The sequence below is a fragment of the Eleutherodactylus coqui genome, chromosome 11 (assembly GCF_035609145.1).
Source record: "Eleutherodactylus coqui strain aEleCoq1 chromosome 11, aEleCoq1.hap1, whole genome shotgun sequence".
NCBI classification, from domain to species: domain Eukaryota; kingdom Metazoa; phylum Chordata; class Amphibia; order Anura; family Eleutherodactylidae; genus Eleutherodactylus; species Eleutherodactylus coqui.
In genome coordinates this window covers 18,667,479-18,688,762 of record NC_089847.1, presented here as the reverse complement: position 1 = coordinate 18,688,762, position 21,284 = coordinate 18,667,479, and the positions used below count along the sequence as shown (strand labels likewise).

General features: G+C 41.9%; 1 protein-coding gene across 1 annotated transcript in view; it reads left to right on the top strand.

Annotated features, from left to right (window-relative positions):
• The window catches only part of CDH13 (cadherin 13), a 691,633-nt gene extending 674,777 nt beyond the window's left edge, over window positions 1-16,856 (top strand). Inside the window, exon 14 of the mRNA XM_066583672.1 lies at window positions 6,888-16,856. Within this exon, the coding sequence (XP_066439769.1) occupies window positions 6,888-6,895 (8 nt within the window). The 3' untranslated portion in view covers window positions 6,896-16,856. The remainder of the gene's footprint in view (window positions 1-6,887) is intronic.
• The last annotated feature ends 4,428 nt before the right edge of the window (window positions 16,857-21,284 follow it).

Below are 21,284 nucleotides of genomic sequence, written 5' to 3'. Positions count from 1 at the left end.
ACCAGTAGTTGGGTTGACTTCACAAGGGATGGTGCACCTTACATTTGTCACGGTACGTCGCTCACTAGCTCAGTCAGTCACACATAATTACAAGACTATGTGGGCTTGATGGCAAGATGCACTGGTGTTTGCCCCTTGGTATATAGATGCTAGTGTGCTCCAAATAAAGCCAAGAGAGACAAGAGTGGAAACGTTCATGGTTACTTGCACTTTTAAGCATAATAGTACAACATCCTCGAGATGAAGGCACATTCTTTAATAATCAACAGGTTCAACACTGATGCTGATGGCTTTAACCCTTTACATGTTACCCTACTGCTCTGTACTGCACAATTGTGATTTTTTTTTCCATTACAGCCCTGGAGTCCATAGCTTTCCACCAGTTAGCCACTCAACGGTGGTCCTCCAAAACCTACTTTACATTGGCTAGGAGTACAACCAGGGTACTGTGAGTAAGCTGAACCCTAAACCAGCAACAACTATCTGAACACTCTAGATACGTTTCTAAACTTATATACAGATGTAGCAGTGCTGATTTAGAAATAAGGGGCGCTCTAAAATTTGCATAAGCACAGCATGCACTGCTGCACTATTTGTATAGTGCAGCTGTTGCCTCTGAAGGGCTGGGTATGCTGCACAAATAGCATAGCCGCACCATTGTAATTCAGTAGCGCACATCGGTAGATTTCACTCCTCCCATCTACTTAATGCTGATTGGCTGTGATGTATAACCAGAATATTCGGTTTTTTACCCTTTTGTAATCTATCTAAGCCACCACCACAATGCACAAGGCAGTGGTTGAGTACATTTACAGACATACCTACATATTGAAAAGACTCAAGTACATATTACCAAACTTTACAGAAATACAAGTGTTTATCACAACATTCTCTATGGGTCTGGAGTCCAACTTCAGGTTACCATATAGGCACATTCTAGGCAAACTGATGCACTAGATTATACCTATTTCCAGCCTGAGGCGGTGAAGCATAATGTAGGGACTCTCACTTTTGTGTTTTTTAGAATTCCTGTGTATTAGTAGTACCTAATTCTGTGATACCCCGCTAGGTTGGTGATCACTTTGTAGAGTTGAGAGCTTCACACTTATCAGGGATATGAATTTGCTTCCTTGCTTCTTTTTTATGGGGATTTACCTCATTTTGACCAATTTCCTTTCAAGGCTTGTAAAACCCCAGTTATGTGCCCTGAGAGTGGTAGACCCTACTAAACAATGCCACCCCAGTGCTTCTCCCTTTCCTTCTCTTCCCTCCCCTTCTTTCATCCTAATGCCTTTCCTTTTCTGCCTTCTTTCTTCCTCTTCTTTTTCCTTCTCTTTCCATTTTTTGTCTTCTCCCAATCACAATCCTCCTCCTTAATAAGTCATCACTGAGATCTTGGAGTGTGCTGTTTTTCATTGTGGATACAACGAGAGCTTGTGTAGAGAGTTTTGTAGGCCAGGCGGTGTTCCCTGGGAAAAGAGTATGCAAATTAATTCTTCTCTAGACTTAAGAAAGCTGTATCTCTAATGCCATGTATTGAAAGGTAGTTATCCTTTAAAGGGGTTGTGCCAAATTTCATATGCTCTACTAAGACAGAGGAACGTAATAGAGGAGAAGTTCCCCGCTTGGGAACCTCCTCTACGTCCCAGAATAGAGAGCAATTCGGTAAGAGTGGCTCCCATTCTGATGGACCTTAACCACCTTGTTATTACAGAATGGTCATTCATGTGAATGGCCAGCTTAAAATACTATATTTCATAGGAGAAATGTGAAACTGGCCCAAGATTCCTCTGGAAAATTCAGCTGTTTGCCAAGAGTGCCAAAAATGGAATTTAGGATGATCAGCTCATCAACCAAAGAATTTTAAAATGGGTTGCGCATTTTGACACAACCCCTTAAAGTCGGTGTCCAACCCTTTACTAAGAAGTAGAGTTGAGCGAACATACTCTGGCGAGCTTTATGCTCGTTCGAGTATTAGCGTACTTGATGGTGCTCGTTACTCGAACGAGCATCAAATTGTGTTCAACCCCACCCCAGCTTTTGGCTCCTCCCCGCTGTGACGTGCCTGTTTTGGCCCCTCCCTGCCACGACGCAGCGCGTGTCATTTGAAAATTTTTGGTTTGGCAGGGAGGGGAAGAGAGAGAGAGAGAGAGAGACCGAGAGAGAGACCAAGAGAGAGAGACCGAGAGAGAGCGACCGAGAGAGAGAGACCAAGAGAGAGAGACCGAGAGAGAGAGAGATCGACTGACCAAGAAAAAAAAAAAAAAGCTCGGCACCCGGCGTCCCACATACAAAAATGCTCGAGTCTCCCATTGTAGTCAAAGGGGTTCGTTACTCGAGTAGAGCTCTCGAATTTTACGAAAAGGTCAACTCGAATAACGCGGACCCGAGCATTTCGTTGCTTGCTCATCTCTACTAAGAAGCATATTACCAAAGATAGCAAGTGATTTCTAGCTCCTACTTCCATCTTGTTGAGGACTTCCTTCCCTGGTGCAGTATGACTGGTGTGGAACCACTTGAATTACTTATCTTTATCTAACAATAACTACTTTGGCTTTTTATCCCATCACTTCTCCACTGTAGCTGACATGATGGTTTATCACGTTTTACTTAAGGGATTTTTCCGATGGCAGTTTTCTTTTTACTTGGTTTCAATAAGAGACCCCTGACTGTGCAGACTTGAGTCATGAAATTCACCAGCCACAATGTTAAGAGGAAATGTGTCATTGATTTTCTGTTTGCAAGACTTTAACCAGATCTATTCTCACCACAATGTGAGTATTTACATTAAATCCTGCATTAGTGGCGGTCAAAAAGGGTCGATGCATTTGGAGCAGAACTCCATACATTGATTAGAGATGTGTTCCTTTATAACTGACCATTGCATGATATATGGGGCGCATCCAAGCTAAGGACTGGCAGACCATCTCTACAGGCTGAGTAAGCCCAACGTAGAAAATCTCATGTACTCGCCAAGAGGTGCCCGACCAGTGCATGCGCAGTTTGAGTGTAGTGAATCTGCCCACAAAAGAGCTAGATGAACCTGCATACATCAGTCAGAGTCTCCAAGCACATGTATGATGTATGTACATCATCCATGACACACTGGCAGAGAGAAGTGTTGTTAGGGTACTTTGGGATGCAGAGATGGTCCAGCCAACCCAGAAACAATTTGGCCATTAATAAACTAAAACTATCCAATCCATTTTTTATCCTCTACAAACAATAACTTCAGTTATGGACTCTTTCCATGTGGGCAAATAAGCACCGGGCCCACATGAACGTGCCCAAAAAGGCGGGGATATCACAAACAAGGGAACCTCAGACGGAATTCAGACTGGACGTGCTAACGGAAACACCAACAGGACAGAGCACTGCATACTGCAGACTGGACTGACGGACAGACACAACCTAGGGACTGACAAATGACCACAACTCTCGCCATGCATACCTGTATACATAAGCAGATGATATAGCTATAAAAATACAAGGTATTGGTTCGTACATTGGCCAATGAGCTTAAGCTGCAAGGCTACGACAAGGCTCCTCGTGTCTTGAAGTACCTATACTAGCAAGACACATCTACTAGAGTACCCCAAGGGCCTAGCGCAGAAATAGCAAACAAACTCAGCAGAACAAACTGACACAAAACTGACAGAAAATAAATGTACAAACGGACATGAACCAACAAACACACAGCAAGCTGCCATGGACAAGCATACATGACTGCTCACTCTGGACACCAAACAGACACTGACAGGAGCTGGGTTTATATGTGAGCAAAGACCCAGGGGACTGGCTAGCAGGAGATCACCACACCCAGCCAGCTCAAATCCTGCTACACCTGTGGGTTTGTGCTGCTAGAAACCCTAGTACTACAGGTCCCAGCCGGCACAACCTAACAGTACCAACTTATATTCCAGATGTAAGAAAATAGTACATAATATATCACTAACCCAAATGAAAGCACTCGAAGATATTGCTCTGAATCATTTTATTATAGTCCACTCTGCAGATAAGGACGCTTCTATTGTGACACCTGATGAAGCTTTATATGAAGGTGAAGTACTTATATTATCTGACACCTCCACTTATCAGTCTCTTAACCCTTTGCAATCCAATTTTGAATTCAGGGTTTCCTAGGGGGCTTTCCTGTTCTGCCTTTATACAATGGCGCCATCTGCTGGCTAGAGCCAGTACTCCCGTATGGGACATGCTGGAGAGGCCCCCCGACAACATAGTGGCCATTAATATACAGTAAGAATACCCTGCCGGATGTCTTCTGACATTGGAGCCTTCAATTCGAATGTCTTCAGACGTCAGACAGTGGATTGGAAAGGGTTAATATTGAGCCAACAGAAACATTTAAAATTGCTTTATCCAAATTGATTCATGAAGGTTTGTCCTCAGGAATAATAGACCAAAACCCATATGATTATTAGTTGGTAGACTCTCCAGTCGACCCCATATTTCATGCACTACCCAAAATTGTCTTTCCTCCTCCTTTACGTCCAATTCTAGCTAGTAATGGCTCATTGTTCGAATTCCTCAGTATATACGGCTTGATAATCTACTGTAACCATTGGTAACCTGAATTCCTGGCTACATTAAAGATCTCAAGGCCCATTATAGGTTTAGATAAATTAGAATGGTCTTCTTACTATTCTTGCATTGCCATAACTGTTTCCGCTCTTCATACAGTTATTTCACACAGTGGAGCCTTTAACCCTTTCCAATTCACTGTCTGATGTCTAAAGACATTCTGATTGAAGGCTGTACAGCTCTGATGTCGGAAGATGTCAGGCAGGGTATTCTTACTGTACATTACTGGCCGCTCTGTTGTCAGGGGGGCCTCTCCAGCATGTCCCATACCGCAGTACTGGCTCTAGCCAGCAGATGGTGCCATTGTATAATGGCAGAAAGAGAAAGCCCCCTAGGAAACCCTGAATCCAAAATTGGATTGCAAAGGGTTAATGCCCTCAGACATCATCTGGATGCTCATAGCTACTATTCAGATTATCTAAAAGAGTATATGTTACAGTCTTTTGACTTTCTCATAAGTTTTAATGTTTGACAAAGAAAACTTTCTTCAAGTTTGTAGTTGCCCCATTGGCTCATCATTCATATTGGAGCCAAAAGGGCCTGTTCTTTGGAAAGAGATTATAATCAGAAGCGCCGTGTTATTTCTGACAGGTTGCGCCATCGTGGTTACCAAATACGTACTGTTGAGCATATATTTGGCTCTAATCCCTTCTCAGGTATATTGAGACGCTCCCTGTCTGCAGCATCCAGACATTTTTCGGAAATTCACCAAGGGAATACATATCTTCATTTAAAGTCACTGGCAGTGAACGGGTGTTCCGCCCAGCAAGAGATGGAGATTAGTTTTGTTATGTCATATCCGGTTAGCTTTAAATTTCTTGCTTCTTGTTTAGGCTATATGCTATTAATCAAGGCTTAGTTTTTTGCCAAAGCGTGTCGGTCCTTGTTCACACATCAGGACCAGGCGTGCACGGAGGAGCTGGGATGTGCCGTGCGCTAGGTGAAATCTTGCTAAGCCCGGCATAGGAAATGTTTAGTAAATTTTCCCCGCTGTTTAAAGAGTTACTGCTCTTTTATACAAGTTTTGATATGCCATAAGCTTTGATCAGTGGGGATCTGAGGGCTCAAGCCCCTACTAGTTGCTGAAACAAAGCATGCAGAAGTTTGAAGCCTAGTGCTATGGCCCTTTGACTATGATCGGCTCTTCTGGACTCTGAGGGGTAAGCTCTAGATAGGCTCACAGACTTCTATAAGACTGTCTTCAGCTAACCACAGCTCTCTGAATACAGCTGGTCACAGCTAAAGGGGCGCAGCATTTGGCTGAACACTATTGCCCTTTTGCTTCAGCGATTGGTGGGCTCTCAGGACCCAGACCCCACCAATCAAAATATGCCACTAAAATGTTTGATGAAGGGTAAGTTACTCTTTAACCAATGAATTAGGGAATGTAGGTATCTTGGATGACAGTTATGGAACTAAGGGTCCAAACGTTGGTTGCCTTGACCATTAAGACCAGTGCTGCCCATAAAAGGGCTTCATCAGTTATAAAATAATAATAGCTTATCATCAGGATAAGTCATTAGTAGTATATCAACAGGGAACTGTTGCCTGTAAACCCTGCCCATCAGCTGTTCTATTTTCTGCACTGACTTGCTTTTTGTAGGACGCAGATAGCTCCGTTCCCACTGCAGTGACCCAGATTGGTATTGTAGGTATTCATTTCAATGGGAACCTGGCCTGCAGGACCGAGCCTGGCCACTGCAGTGGGAATGGAGCTGTCTGCTCTGTGCAAAAGTCAGCTCAGTTCAAAAGTACACTGAGAATAGCTGATCGGTATGGATTCCTGTATATGGACCCCCACCAATTACTATTAATGACCAATTCTGGAGGACAGACCATCAGTAGTTTACAACTGGACAATCTTTTAAAGTAGTAACCTTGATGCACAGGGCCTCAAACCCTTATGTCTACAAATCAGTAGATAATGGACCAAAACCTTCAATGGGTTGCAACACCTGTCACCATTTTTACTTGTCCCTCTAGACTTTCTTCTACACAAGACTGTTGCAGTCTTTTCCGAACCAGAATGAGTCTCCTCAGCCAAGGCATTGAGGGGTTCATACCTTTCTCTCCACCGAAAAGATAATCTTCTTAAGACAAGAATGTAACCTCTTAGCAAGACTTAGATTGAATGCAGCCTAGATTTGATTCCCCCCCTTCCCCATACCCGTGCTGATAAATGACTCTATTGACATTGCAGCCTATGAAATATTCACTTGCATTCAAGGCTTTTCATCTTTAATAACAAGTCATTTTTTTCTCTTCTCTCTTTTGGTTTCACCTAGGTCTGTGAGCACCGGGAAGTTTTTACACTGGCTATCACATCGCCATGGAAACAAGAAGAAGGGGGAAAGTAAAAAATGTTTATCTGAAGATTGCAGTATACAGTTCCTTCAAGATCAGGCCTCAACTGCTCCAGACTCTTTAATTTGCAACCTCAATTAGTCTATAAAAATGGTACACCAGTCCTTGACAGCCTCCGATTCTGCATCCTTTGTAATAATGGATCCCTGCTGGAGATACCGGCGCTTACGAGATTTTTTTTTCCCCCCCGTTGGAAAGACAATAAGGACATTGTTCGGACTCCTCCCGCTCAAGGCTGAACACCCCGATCCTATATCCACACACACACAGTTTGTTTCTACTTCTATTGTACTGATTTCCGAAAACCTAAAAACCAGTTTTGTCCGTCTGATTTGTACGTACGTGTGCTTAATTTTAATACAGACCACCGCCCCTTAAAAACCAGACGCGCCTCGTGGCTGCGAGCCGCGCGTTTCAAGCTCAGCATGTTGTGTGCGTTGAACCGAAACACTTTTTAGTGAAATACGGCGAAGGATTCCTTAATGGGTTCATGTTAATAAGATTACCAATCAGTATTTGACAAGAAGGCAGCAATGCAAAGCTGGGATGGTGAAATAACACATTAAGGATACATCCACACTGCAAATAAAACGTAATAAGATGCCACTTAAACACATTGTAAGCCTGTCGGAAGTAATTAGAAGAGATTAACCCCTTCCTTGGCCGAAGACAATTGTATCAATGACTCAGCAAACCAGTTAACCGATGATTGAAAAGACTGTGTTTTAAAGGTACATGCTCCAACGTCGTTGCCAAGCTTGCATTATTAACGCATTTCATGCATCATAACCACGCAAAGGTATTCATGTCTGCAAAAAAAAAAAAGCGGCCTGGCTTTTTTTTTTTTTGGTGCTTTAGGGTCTACGAAATATTACTTCTGAGTGGTCTGTGCACTCTTGTGACATAGAAAGTGTTCTAAGAATATGCAATCGTGTCTTTGGAAAAAAAAAAATAGAGTTTGATAAGCGCAGTTTACTAAATGAATATCTATGATATTGCAATATAGATGATAATATATATATATATAGAATACAGCAGATGAAATATTTTATAATGAATGGTCTGTCACCGGGTTTACTTCAGCTTTTATTTTACTATGTAGATGCTGAGAAACGGGAGTCTCTGGCCTTCATTCAACAGCCAGAGGACTTGAAGGCTATGGAAACCTTTGTGCATGAGAAATCAATACATACATATCTTGCTGAGTCCCTGCAGATCATAAAAAAAGGCACTTATCCTTTTTTTGCATTGAGTTTTTCTTCTCATGCATTTAAAAAGCTTCATACTTGGTTTTCAAGTCCTCCTACATTCAAGTTTCTGGCTGGGGGCATTCCTGATCAGCTGGCCCCGCTCATGAATGTACACAAGTTCAGCTTCCCCACTCAGCTGTCTAATCCTCTCTCTGACTAGCTGCTGTTCCCCTTCACTGATGATAACAGTAGAAAATTCAAACAAAATTAATTATAGCCCTCTGTAATAGTAGATTTCTCTGCTTTACTTCCCTCCACCTTCCCCCAGCACTGTCATACAGCCTTCTGTAATAGTTGTTATCTCTGCTCTGCTGTCTGTCCTCCAGATCTTCTCCACCAAGCCCCGGCACTGTCATTCAGTTCTCTGTAGTAGCTCAGTGGAAAGGCAAGGCAGTGAAAGCAAGTTCACAACAGGGAAGCTGGCTAGGATTTCGGTCCTCCAGTCTGCAGTGCCTTGGAACATAATACAAGCATAGAAGTCAAAGAATCAGAAATTTTTAATGAAAACCAATTACAAAAAGTTTTCTTTTCTAAAAACACGTTAATTAAAAAAAAAAAGAAGGCAAAGGTGTCCATAACCTTTCAACATACTTGTGAAAAGTCACACTTTTATTGGGATTGTGCAGCAAACTGGACAGGAAAAGGGTCAGTGTTTGATCATTTGCATTACTGGGGGCATTTATGCTCTTTTCTGCGGGCATTCCCAGTAGAACAGAATGGGCGTTCTTCTATAGCAACTGGGGAAAGAAACTGGTCATGGGTCTTTTTTATTGCTCTTTTTGTTATTTTTAGGTTGTTCAAATCAGAATAAGTCTCTGCAAGAAACAAATTAGAGTCTAAAACTCCTTATACACAGACCAAAAATCAGACTTGGACGTTGGTGGAACACCCATTTGCTCAATTGTCAGCCAGTGTGAAGCTGCACCCGATCAGTCGTCGAATGATCAAACGTTCATTCGTAACCTGATTGCCCCTTTTGTGCAGCTGAAAAAATCCTTGTTCTCACTGGCACATGAATGGGGAATGTGCTGCTGACTGCAATGTTCCTCTATGTGGGGTGAACAATCGCATGAACGAATGTTCAACCCGCGTAGTCTGAATCAGCCTATGTAAAAGCTCGGTAGAGGAGTGCTGATTTTGTTGATTGGCTCTCGTGTACCAGAGCAAATCTCTCCACATAAAAGGAACTTGGAAGTAGAGTTGTAGCTAGGCTTTCCTTCACCAAGACGAAAAACTCAGACTTACTAAGAATTGGAGCAAGATGCGCCAAATTTATTAGAAGGTACACTTTTCTTAATGGATCTGCCTCATCTTTGGCTGTGTATGGACCAAAAATTAAAATCTGCACTATATTGGGCACCAATTTCTAGCTTCAATTATAGTAAATGTGTGGAAGATCCCTCCCCTCCTACTAAATCCCACCCACTTTCCTCATTAGAGAGGAGTAAAACAGCAAAGCGTTTTGTGAAAATGTAGCATGCGTGATCATTTGTAACTTCTCCTACACCAAAATTGTGGCACAAATGCAAAAATAAATTTCTCTCTCCACTCCCTTCCCTAACCAATCAGGGTGACTTGTTGATGACCCTTTTTGCACCCTGAAACGGACATACGTGTCTCACCTAGCTACATTCCTGGGTGAGACAGCTGTTTAATCTAATATTCCTACCCCACTCTTACTCCATTCTCACAAAGGTCCAGGAAGCTAAGATACAATGAGCTGTTTGATGATTGGCCCTTGACATCGGTGTTACTAGTTGTCTTTTTTCCTTGATTAAAAGAATAGCAACTACACAGTGTCAATGAGTCATTGTTTAAATTTTGATCCAGGAACTAAACTTTTCATGCATTTGGTCCAAGAAAAAAACACCACCAGAAAAACACTGTTCCCACATGACCCAAGTATGAACAGGATAGCAAAAGAAGCTCTACAGTATGAAGACCTGACCAAAGAGCTTTCCAGATCTTCTTGAAGCCCTGGAATGTAGCATAGAGAGAGTAGGATATTGAGGTTAACAGCATTCATGACAGAATGGTAGATTTTGAGTGGAGTTTGGGTTTATTCCATAATGGAGGAATGGTCTGTTCATTAGGGATGTCCGTAGACTCAAAAATACTGAGGCATGTTGGGATTTGTTCCTCCCATTTCGATATTCTAGATGGAAGTATTGGGCGATTATATAAAGATTTCTCAATAGATTAAAATAAATGATTTTAGCCAATGGTTGTCATCTCCATGACACATTTGTATCCTCTTCAGAAACTAAGGTGTCACACATCATCTCCTAAAGTTACTTTTCTTCATCCTATCTACCAACTGACACTAATATAGGGAATTTTCCAATACTGGACCTTGAGCGCAGGGATGTCACCGTAAGTGTGGCCAGCCGCAGTACTTCTTAGCTCTAAAAATCTAAAAATATAGACATTGAACATGTTTTCCTTGGCAGATGTTCCCCTAATGGCTCTAAATTTGGTATAGTAGGAGCACACGTTACCCATAGTATGATTGGGTGATGCCTATCCTATAATACAACTCAAAAAATTGAGAGCAATTTTCTAAAACTGGCACCTACATGCATGCCACTTGACCTGCTACAATGTTGTTTAATGTCTTTTTGGCATCATCCATCATCTTTGATATCCTACAGGGTGGTCATATGTTAAGTGTTATCTGATGATTGATGTTTTTCTTTCTGCCCATTGCCCACTCTGTTGAGGTTCGCCTTTGCATTAGGTTTCATCTGCAACTCAATCCACCATGATAGAAATTTCCAGCTATGCAAATTATGCAATTTCATTTCCTTACGAAGTAAGTTGCTGAGTGTTCAGAACTTTCTTGTTACCACAGGGGGATGATGCTCGGAGTCGTATTTTATTAACTTGAATTTTTTGTTTTTGTCTTTCTAATTTGTGGATAATCGTGAAAATTAAAGCACATGAGTCCTGGCTGCATAGCGATAGACATATATAAAGAAATTGAAAAAAAAAATATTTTTATCAGTCGTTGAGAAGTGTGAGTCGGTGAAATTTTTGTTTTATTTTGTGAGCCTGTCAGATGCAAAAAAAAAAAATTGCGGTGATAAAAGTGTATCATTTCATGATTTGTAAATGACATCATTAAAGCTCACACCAAATTTTTATAAAGTATTCTATTTGTGATGGACAGTGAGGCTCCTTTAGAAAAAACACCAGTAACTAGGGTTTGATCACATGCACAAATCATACAAAGATGGCACCTAAACCTTAGCAGCCAATCACATGCCAGCTTTTATTTGTCAGATTGAATCAAGTCGGTGTCTGATTGGTTACTATGAGATGCAACAGAAATATTATGTTAGGGGGGAGTTAAGTGATTTGGTGGGGCAGATAAAAACAGTGGTGTCATCCATGGCAACCAAGAGATTAGGAGAAGTGATGAGTGAACTTTTGAAAAAGTTTGGAAAAAGCTCAGATCGGGCCAAATTAGTTTGAACTGAAATGGAAGTTCACCAAAACTCCTAAAACTGGTGTGTAACACTGTCTACGAGTCGTAGAGGCCCTATACAACATTCTGAGAATGTTCTACAGGGGTTTTATGGCTCCCAGACAGCATTACACACCAGTATTCAGGACTAGTCTTGAGTAAAACAAACCAGTAGAACCTTGTAACAGGTAGAACTTTGCTAAAAGCTCGGTTTTGGTTTTTGCCAAACATACCTTTTTGCAAGGTTCGACCTGAATTCAGGTTCTACCGGTTCAGTTCACATCGGAGACTTGATTGGCTCCTATGGACAACGTCTCCGTTTTCCTTTGTTCCACTTTTTATAAATATCCTCCATTAATTGTCTTTCAGCTTATTTGAACCCGTTCTGTGTCTTTCAAAAGGCAATTTTTGGAAATTTTAGATAAAAAATTTATTGTATAATTATATTTACAGATCCATATAGTTCTGCTGTGTTTTGCTGTATGGTTATATGCTTTTTTTTAAAACTTTTTTTTTCCAAATGCATAGAGCCTGATGTATCAAATGTCTCTGTGGTCAAAAACAACCAATCAGAGTTCAGCTTTCATATTCTGAATGGCACTTAAAAAGTGAAGTGTGGCCTCTGATTGGTTGCAGTTGGCTACAAGACTTTGTTCTCTCTTGGATGTTTCTAAGAGGCCAAACTGCTCTTGTTTAACTAGAGAAACAGATATTTATCGGAGGTAAACAATTATATAAAAACCTGTGTTTTAGTGTCTTAGAGCAAACTGTACGATAGCCAAGTCTTTACTTCACATTCCAAAATTTAGACAAAAAAATAGCAAAATATTAAGCAAATAAATTATATAAATGTTTCTTTTTTTAATGAACGGCATATATTACTAGTTAGATCCTCTGGACACAAGTGAAACCATCGCTCTTCTATCCCAGTATATGTGCTAGGTAGGATAAAAGGCAGTTAAAAGCTAAGTAACATTTTTGTGTCCTTAAAGGGAATGTGTTATCAGAAAATGACCTCTTGTATAAATCAAGTTGTTGTGTTAAACATATTTTTAAAGAATTGTTGGTGATTTTTTTTCAAGTCACAATGTATATTTTTTTAAAAATCTTGAAATCCTGCAGTTTTCACCACTAAGCCTAAGAATAGTCCAACACTCCCTATTCCATAGAGAAAACTTCTCAGCAGTCATCTCATTGTTATCACAGGCAGAATTACAAAGAAAGGTGATAGCTACATATTGATAGCACAGGATCCACCATTCACAATAGGTGATGGGCGCAGCTCACCTCCTCCCCCTCCCTGCACAGATCACAACACTCACCTACAGAAGGTAATGGGTAAACAAACCATTGTTCATTGTGTCTTATAGCCCATAATTCTGCGGTAAAGCATATTTCTAAATGCTGTTAACCGTAGCTCAGTGAAGATTGCCGCCCCCATAGTCATGTACAGACAGTAGAATAACAAAATCTACTATCAGAAAAAAAAGAAAAATGGAAAATGTTTCATTATCTGGTTTTAGCTAGGTAGAAAAATGTAGGGGATACATTCCCTTTACATTCACATTCTTGAAATCTAAATGTATCAAGGTAATAATAAAAACACCATAGAACGTAAAGTACTAATGTTAGTTAAGAAGGAAAGTAGCATCACTGGTTTGAGGTTCACATTGATAGGCTAATGCCAATAGACCTAAACAAAATTTGTAAAAATCAATACTTTTGCATGTTTTTTTTTCCATTCCGACCCAACACAACCACATTCTACAGCCATATCTGGTAGATGTTGCTAAGGATGATTGGTATTGGGATTTTCCGACATGTAAGGCATGAGTTCACACCTTAAAGCATCATTTTTTGAAATCCCTGCCCAAACACAATCCGGAACTGAACAGTGCCAAACGTACCCCATTAACTATAATTAGGTCCATCCCAATTGCATGCTATTTTTGGGTGGAGCTGCCTCGGATACCCTGGAGGCCAGATTCTCCGACACATATGGCAACCCAACCTTTAAACGCCTCTAAACGATGAACAGGATCCTTCCCTCGTAAGGATAAAGTCAGTGCTTAGACTATTACTATAGATATATCCCAAAAGTTCTGTAAATGATATATTTCGAAAATTGCAGGAAGTTTAAACAATATTTCTCCATACAATTAGCTGATATTAAGAAACAAGAACAAACAGAGCTAGAAGTGAGGTAACATATGGCAGTCATCATGGAAAAACTTAAGAAAAAAAGAAAATGGAAAGATTCCCCTTACCTAGGAGGTCTTGAAAAAACTGGAAGCATCTGGCATGCTTAATATGGTTATATTTAAGACACACCGAGAAGAAAGGTCACCACCTGGCATAGTGCCCATGGAAATAATATTCTAGGTTGCTTGTTAAAGAGTCTTATAAGAATTTGCTGTAATGAATGGTTAACCTTCCAAGGAAGAAATGTCTGTTAGGATATATGGGAAAACTTGGATTATAATGTCTTTGTTCATCTATAGTTTACAAGACTGACAATAGAAGCCTGATGTTTACATGAGAAACAGGTCAAATATGAAGTGTACTATCTGTTCTGCCAACAGCCTAAAGCACTCATTAACACTTTCCATCATGTTGCAAAATATTTCCATAATAAGCCAAGTCTTCCACTTTGGAAGAATAAGGAAGGGTCTGATTCTTGGTTCATGAGTTGTCAATGGTGAGTTCCACATTAAGATCTGATTGATCAGTGGTCTTGATGACCATTGAGTTGGTGAGAACCAAAGCTGTATCTTATATTTGCTTCTGCCATCATTAATGACATGACTTTCTTAAGCATCTTGAGTCCAAGCCTTGGCCATTGGTCAACACTTAGTTCTTGCTTTACACCACCTGTGGCTAGATGAAAGAGTTCTTGCATGGTACCATCAGTTCTGTTAATACAATGGACATAACAAACCAATCTGTATCCTACTCCACTTCTTTAAACTTTGATATAGTTAAGCTTCACCGAGATTCACCAAAAACATCTCAATCAACATTTCTATGAGATTATGCCTCTACTTTGGGAACATTTAGTCATTTTTGTAACAAGGATCAAAAAAGTTGAAGGTTAGGATGGTGGAAGTTGTGTGATTCACATCAGTGTAATAATTCTGAGCTTTTGTTATGGAAACAAGTTGTAGGACTGGTTAGGACTTGTTGACCCAACTTTGATTGTCCCAGTGGAGGTCCGATAAGGGGTGAACATATTCATATCCTTGTTTTTCTATAGTGGGTACAATAGAGGAATGAAAGGCATTGCAAAGGGACAGGTATCTCCCAATAGTAGCAGTTCTAGGTTCTGGATGTTTGACATCTTCACGCTCATGTTGACGTTCCAAGTTGTGATCTTTTGAACAATAGTTTTACTCATTAAAAGAAGACAATCTAAGAATTCTTATGGTTTCCAAGAGTTCTTATCAAGCAGTTCTGTAGTCAACCATAAATCTTGTATCTTCTTCACCTCTTCCAGTTGCCTGTGAAGTTTGATTGATTGCATTAAATCACCTTGTGTCACCTTCTCCAGCCCGATATTCCTCATTGCACCAACTCTACTGCTTTCTTTTAGAATCAGCTGGCACTGTGCACCTGCTTTAATGACTTACACTTTGGTCTACAGTATGTATATGTTCTAATCACAATATCAATTATGCATGTGATAATTTTAGGAACTGTTCAGATATTTTTGGGAAAGTTTTGATTGGGCATTTTTTTCAACATTTCCTAGAAGAATTTCAAAAGTGCTAAGTTCTAAGTCATGAAAACTTTTTGTTACTTGTCTCATCCAGCCATCCAACCATACCAATTTCCAAACTCCAAGGGACCACTTGGGTTCTTGGGCCTTCAAATAATAAGAAAGGTGCCATTGTTATTCAGAGATATGGGCAAACAAGAGGGTATCAGGTATGAGTCTGGGCAGATGGGTTAATTTTATATTGGCTGAGAGCCAACAGTATTCCCCCATCTTATTTCTCGAGAACATTTATAGGCGAGGCAGTAACCCCTCTACAAAAAGACTACCACTGGTCTAGACCAGATATTTTGGTGATAAACTCTCTCATAGAGGCTTCAATGTACTTAAATGCAATTATATTCTTAGTAAAGATGTTTTGAAATCCCCTTCTGGTTCTAAAGTAAGGTTGTCACTCCATTATCATGCAATTAATGGTTTAGACCATCTTTGCCTCACCGTATCAACTTGAAGATTATCACAATTTCTTCCTTAACCTGAAAAGAGTGCAATTATCATTTGTACTGTATGTGCCTGAAAAAACAAGATCCTCAGAGGAATTGAGGCATCTTATTCTGGATATACGACATTGTTGACCATCCGTTGACCTTCTCACACTAACATGGACACCTCTTTCAGTGATAAGTATTTCAATTATCGGTTCAGTAGTCACATACAGCTGAGGCATTTAGTGGTTTATTTAAAGGGGAAATCCAACTATAAATTATCTTCTGACCTGTCATGGATACACCTTGGTGGAGTCCTGAAGCTCAGACCATCACCCATCTCAAAGATCAAACAGCTGTGGATCTCGAAAAAGTGGTCAAACACTTTCAAGAAGGCTGAGTTTTCTAGAAATCTTTGACACAAAATTCAAAACAATCGCCATTTCTTAAGAATGTTCTGTCTTAGATTTCTAGTGTTGGAGACCTCTGGGTGCCATCAAAAGGTGTTTTGGTGCTCAGTAGTTGTGGAAATCAATGGAGGTCCAAGCTCATAGACTTGACCAATGTGATCTTCTAGCCTATTATCTATGACATATTGGAGGATCACTTTGGTGTGTGTTTCCCTTTTAAGGGATTCTTAATGTTACTAATAAATCTATAGGCTACACTCTTCTAGGATAATCTCATGTAACGGCTGCCTCTAGTATCCGAAGGCAAACTGAAGAAATCTGTAAATTCTAAGAATTTTTTTTACATTTTATTTTCGGTTGTTGCTTTCTGCTATAATTTACAATAAAACAGTCAATATTTTTTTCCAAGCACATGTGGTTTTGACACCGGTTCCAGGCCCTAGTTGCTGAACTGCTTGCTGTTCCTGAGGTGTAAATAAGCATTTTTTTGATTCATGATGTGGTTGCAAAGAAACTTGTAATTTATTTGTGAAATGCTAAAATAAAGGAAATCTGGACTTTTGCCTACTTGGTTTTAACTATTGTGTTCTTTTTTTAACTCTACAAATATTTCAGACAACAAACATGTCCACAGCCACCGCCGTCATCTCTGGATCACCACATGGCATTATCTGGTACCTGAACATCACACTTACTGCTACATATTACCGTATTTACCACATTGTCATTGTATAGTGATAGCATAGCGTTCACCAACCTTCATGGTGGCACTACTGGTCCATCTTTCTAGGCAGTGCTGGCCTTAGGTTAGATGGCCCCCTGAGCAGAATGCTTCGCCTCCTCTTGTCATAAGAAAAAAACTATATATATTGCATTGACATGCAGTCAACCGTGTGTCCTCGAAAATAAGACACTGTCTTATATTGTTTTTTTCCCCAAAAAGGGCAGGTGTCTTATTTTCGGGGGGGGGGGGGGGGGCTTTTACTTACCTGGCCTGCGGCGTCCCAATGCCTCTCAATGGTGTCCGGCGGCAGCGAGGCGTCCTCCTCATCTCACAGATGCCTTCTGCTGGTGACGGGGCTTTGAATACCCCGCCTCCAGCAAAGCAAACGCTGTGATTGGCTGATCGAACGCTGGCAGCCAATCACAGCCGGCGCACGATAAGCCAATCACAGCCATTCAGTGATGTAATTCACTGAATGGCTGTGACTGGCCTATTGGGCGCCGGCTGTGAATGATGCCGGCGCTCGATTAGCCAATCACAGCGCTTTCTTTGCTAAAGGCGGGGTATTCAAAGCCCAGTCGCCAGCAGAAGGCAGCTGTGAGACGGAGGAGGATGCCGGACACCACCGCTGCTGCTTCCGCTGACACCACCGCCGCTGCTGCTCCCGCTGACACCGCCGTCGCTGCTGCTCCCGCTGACACCGCCGCCGATGCTGCCAACCCTACCGCTGCCGCCAACACCATCGGGATGCCGCGAACCATGGAAGTTTTTTGTTTGTTTGTGGGGCACGTGAGATAGGTCCTATTTTCGGGGGAGGCGTTATGTTTCAAGCCTTCTCCGAAAACTCGATAGGTCTTACTATCAGGGTAGGACCTATTTTCGGGGAAACACGGTAGTTGTGCATAAAACAGCAAAGTAGTAGCATACCCACCTCAAAACAGCTCAGTCATTAAATACTGTACCAGAACCAAACTCATAACATAAATACAGCACCAGAACCATGCTCAGTACACAAATACAGCACAAACCAACCTCAGCACTTAGATACAATACCAGAATCAAGCTCATGATATAATACAGTATAAGAAATTGTGTTGCGGGAGCACCGATGGGCAAAGAGCAGTGCCTTAGAACATCAAGAGGGAGGAGACAGAGCCAGGAGGAGGATGATTCATGTAGCTCCACAAGACGTTGTTATGCAGAGGATGAAGATCATTAGACCTGGTAGACCTAAGGGGGTTGCATGTTTCCCAAGCCTACGTTTGCCTCGTGCCCCAGCTAAACTGGCAGCCAGCACCCTTTATGACCACATGGGTTGCACATAGTAGCTATCGTCAGCTATACTCTCATGTGCCTTCTTGAGCATTGAAATCTCCCAGGTTCTATGTTAGGGTAGGCATACACGATATGGAAAATCTACAGCACATATTTAAAGGCAAGGCCTGTGGGCCAAATGTGGACAGCCACAACACTTTATGCGGCCTGCGAGGTCCAGATGTAGAAGGGCCTCTATTAGATCAGAGGATTCTGAGCTTTGCAAGGAAGACTCCCTGGCACACTAGGATCATGGCTGCCATTATGGTCCTACACTGCAACATTGGGTGCAAGCAGACTGAGTGTTGTGAATGCTACTACAGATCATGGAACCTTTTGCAAGCACTCCTCTATCTGCTTCTTCCACTGAGCCTATTCAACAGTACAACGCTGCCTGCCAGGGCTCAGAAGGTGAGGCAGCTTGTACAACCCAACTGGTCCTTGATACCAACCTGCAGAAGACAGTCTGTTCCTGCCTGCCTGTCCATATCTTTTGAGCCTGCTGTGCTGATTAGAGAAGACGTTGTGTAATACCGCTGCTTAACCGAGTGAGTCTGTCCGAAGAAATTTTTTGAAGACCTTTCCACCTTTTCCTTTTAGAGTCAAGTGTCTATGTTGGGGGATTCTGTGTGCTGCATTCATTGGCTGAGCAGTGCACAAAGAACAAATCACAGCTATTGCGTTGTAGAGGCAGGATTTATGAATTGGCAGAGTGGCGTTCGTCTCTGCATCTCCAGCCTTGATAACGATGTCTGCTGCAGAGTGAGGAGGAGCCGCCGCCGGAGAAGCAGAGACTCCACTGAAATGAATGCCGCTCAGCCAATTAAAAAATCCCGCTTGCACAACTCGATGGCTGTTGATTGGTTCTTAGAGTGCTGCTTAGCCAATCAATGCAGTGCTCGATGAACCAATCACAGCCATTGCATTGTTTCATTGAGCGCTGCATTGATTGGCTGGCAGTGCTCGAGAACCAATCAGAGCCATTGCTTCCTCGAGGAGGGATTTATGAATTCCGGGAAGCGATGTTCTGTCAACAGCTGAGGACTGCAAGTCAGCGTGTCAGAGCTCCGGAGACCAGTAAGAGGACACAGACCGTGGCTGCCAGGTAAGTATAATAAGACATCCTCTGAAAATAAGATCTTGTGCCTCTTTTGGGGCAGAAATTAATATAAGACAAGGTCTTATTTTCGGGGAAACACATTATAAGGACGCATTCAGACGACTGTATATTGGCTAGGTTTTCACGCCCAGCCAATATACGGCGTCTCTCTCTGCAGGGAGAAAAGACTGGAAGAGCTGGGAGCAGTGCTCTGAGCTCCCGCCCCCTCTCTGCCTCCTCTCCACCCCCTCTCCACCCCTCTGCACTATTTGCAATGAGAGGAGGTGGAGTGGGGGCGGGGATAAGTTTTGGGAATTAGCCCCACCCCCATCCCGCCTCTCTTCATTGAAAATAGTGCAGGAGGGTGGAGAGGAGGCAGAGAGGGGGTGGGAGCTCAGAGCATTGCTCCCGCCTCTTCCAGCCTCCTCCCCCCGCAGACAGAGATGCACTCTTAGAACAGGGGGAGCTCTCTCTCCCCCCCCCCCCCCCACTCCCCTCTGCAACCCCCCGCTCTCCCCCGGCGCCCCCGAATCTTTTCATCCAAGTAGTCAGTTACTCGGAAAAAGCGGTGCTCGAGTTCAAAAACACCCGAACCGAGTACGCTCGCTCATCTCTAGTTACAACTTAATAGGTTACCCGCTTTGCACAGTCCCTTCTTGTTAAATGAGTTCCTCAATGATAAGCTGATCACAGAGTATCTCCCTGACAATCATCTGGGGAGGAACTGGTCAAAATGTCCACTTTTTCTGCAGTGCCCCCACAGGGGAAATAAAGTATTACACCATTGTAATATAAATCAATGGTCTGCCTGTGCATTACATGGATGCGTTGGGTCCCCAAGAGTGGTAGATGTTTTTTGTACACATCCATGCTATTAGATGAGGACCCTGAATGGCTTTAATACTCTAATAGGGCACTTAGAAAATAACACATATAATGTGAATGGAGGTCTGGTTCAAGACATTTGACTTACCCTGTGCAAGACTTATAATTGCTGTTTATAAGACAGATTGGCTTACATGCAGAATACTATATGATCAGAAGATGCAAACTCTCAGCAAAAAGAACCCGAGTGCTATTGTTTATGGCAAAGTCTAGCTATTTAACACGTTGCAGCCTCATTATAATGAGCTGCTTAGCAATTCAGCACTTTATGACCCTGACAGAAGTGAAATAAATCCTTCCTGTGATTTCCCTGAATGTAGATACAGTGCTCCAGGTTCTGCTCACTCCGCTTGATGCTTTGCTTTAATTGGTATGGCTTTCACGCATCATTCCTGAGAAAAAGGGGGTCAATTATCATAAATCCTCAAGTCATCACACAACCCGAGTCATATTTCCTATTAATGTGGCCAAATTGAATCCGTTTAGTAACTTAATTACTGCTGGTGGAAGATTTCCATTATTCACCAGCATAAATACTCTAAATAAGGTTTATTATCCTCAGATAAAGACATTTTTTTCAGCCGGCTCACTCATTTGTACTTCATTACCAAACATGTACATCTTGCAGTTTTATGGAAGTAAATGCTGGCCTAGAGAAAGGCAACATGTCCATCATAAATCCCGGAACGGTCAATTTATTGGGCTAATTCATAGACGATGTAGTATTTCCCCATCGCCTGCAAGTCTACAGCCTCATGCACTAGATTTGTGTTGTACGGACTCGTAATACAACACCCAAATACTGGTATAGGTCCATACTGGGTCTACATGTGCCCCCAGTTTTATACAGACGCACATAGTAGATTCCTTCACTGTGTCACGGGTTATGGTGCAATGCTGGACGCTGGACGATGCAGCAGATGGAGTAACAAATGTTTGCACCATTTAATGATTGATAAACACAGAAATAGAA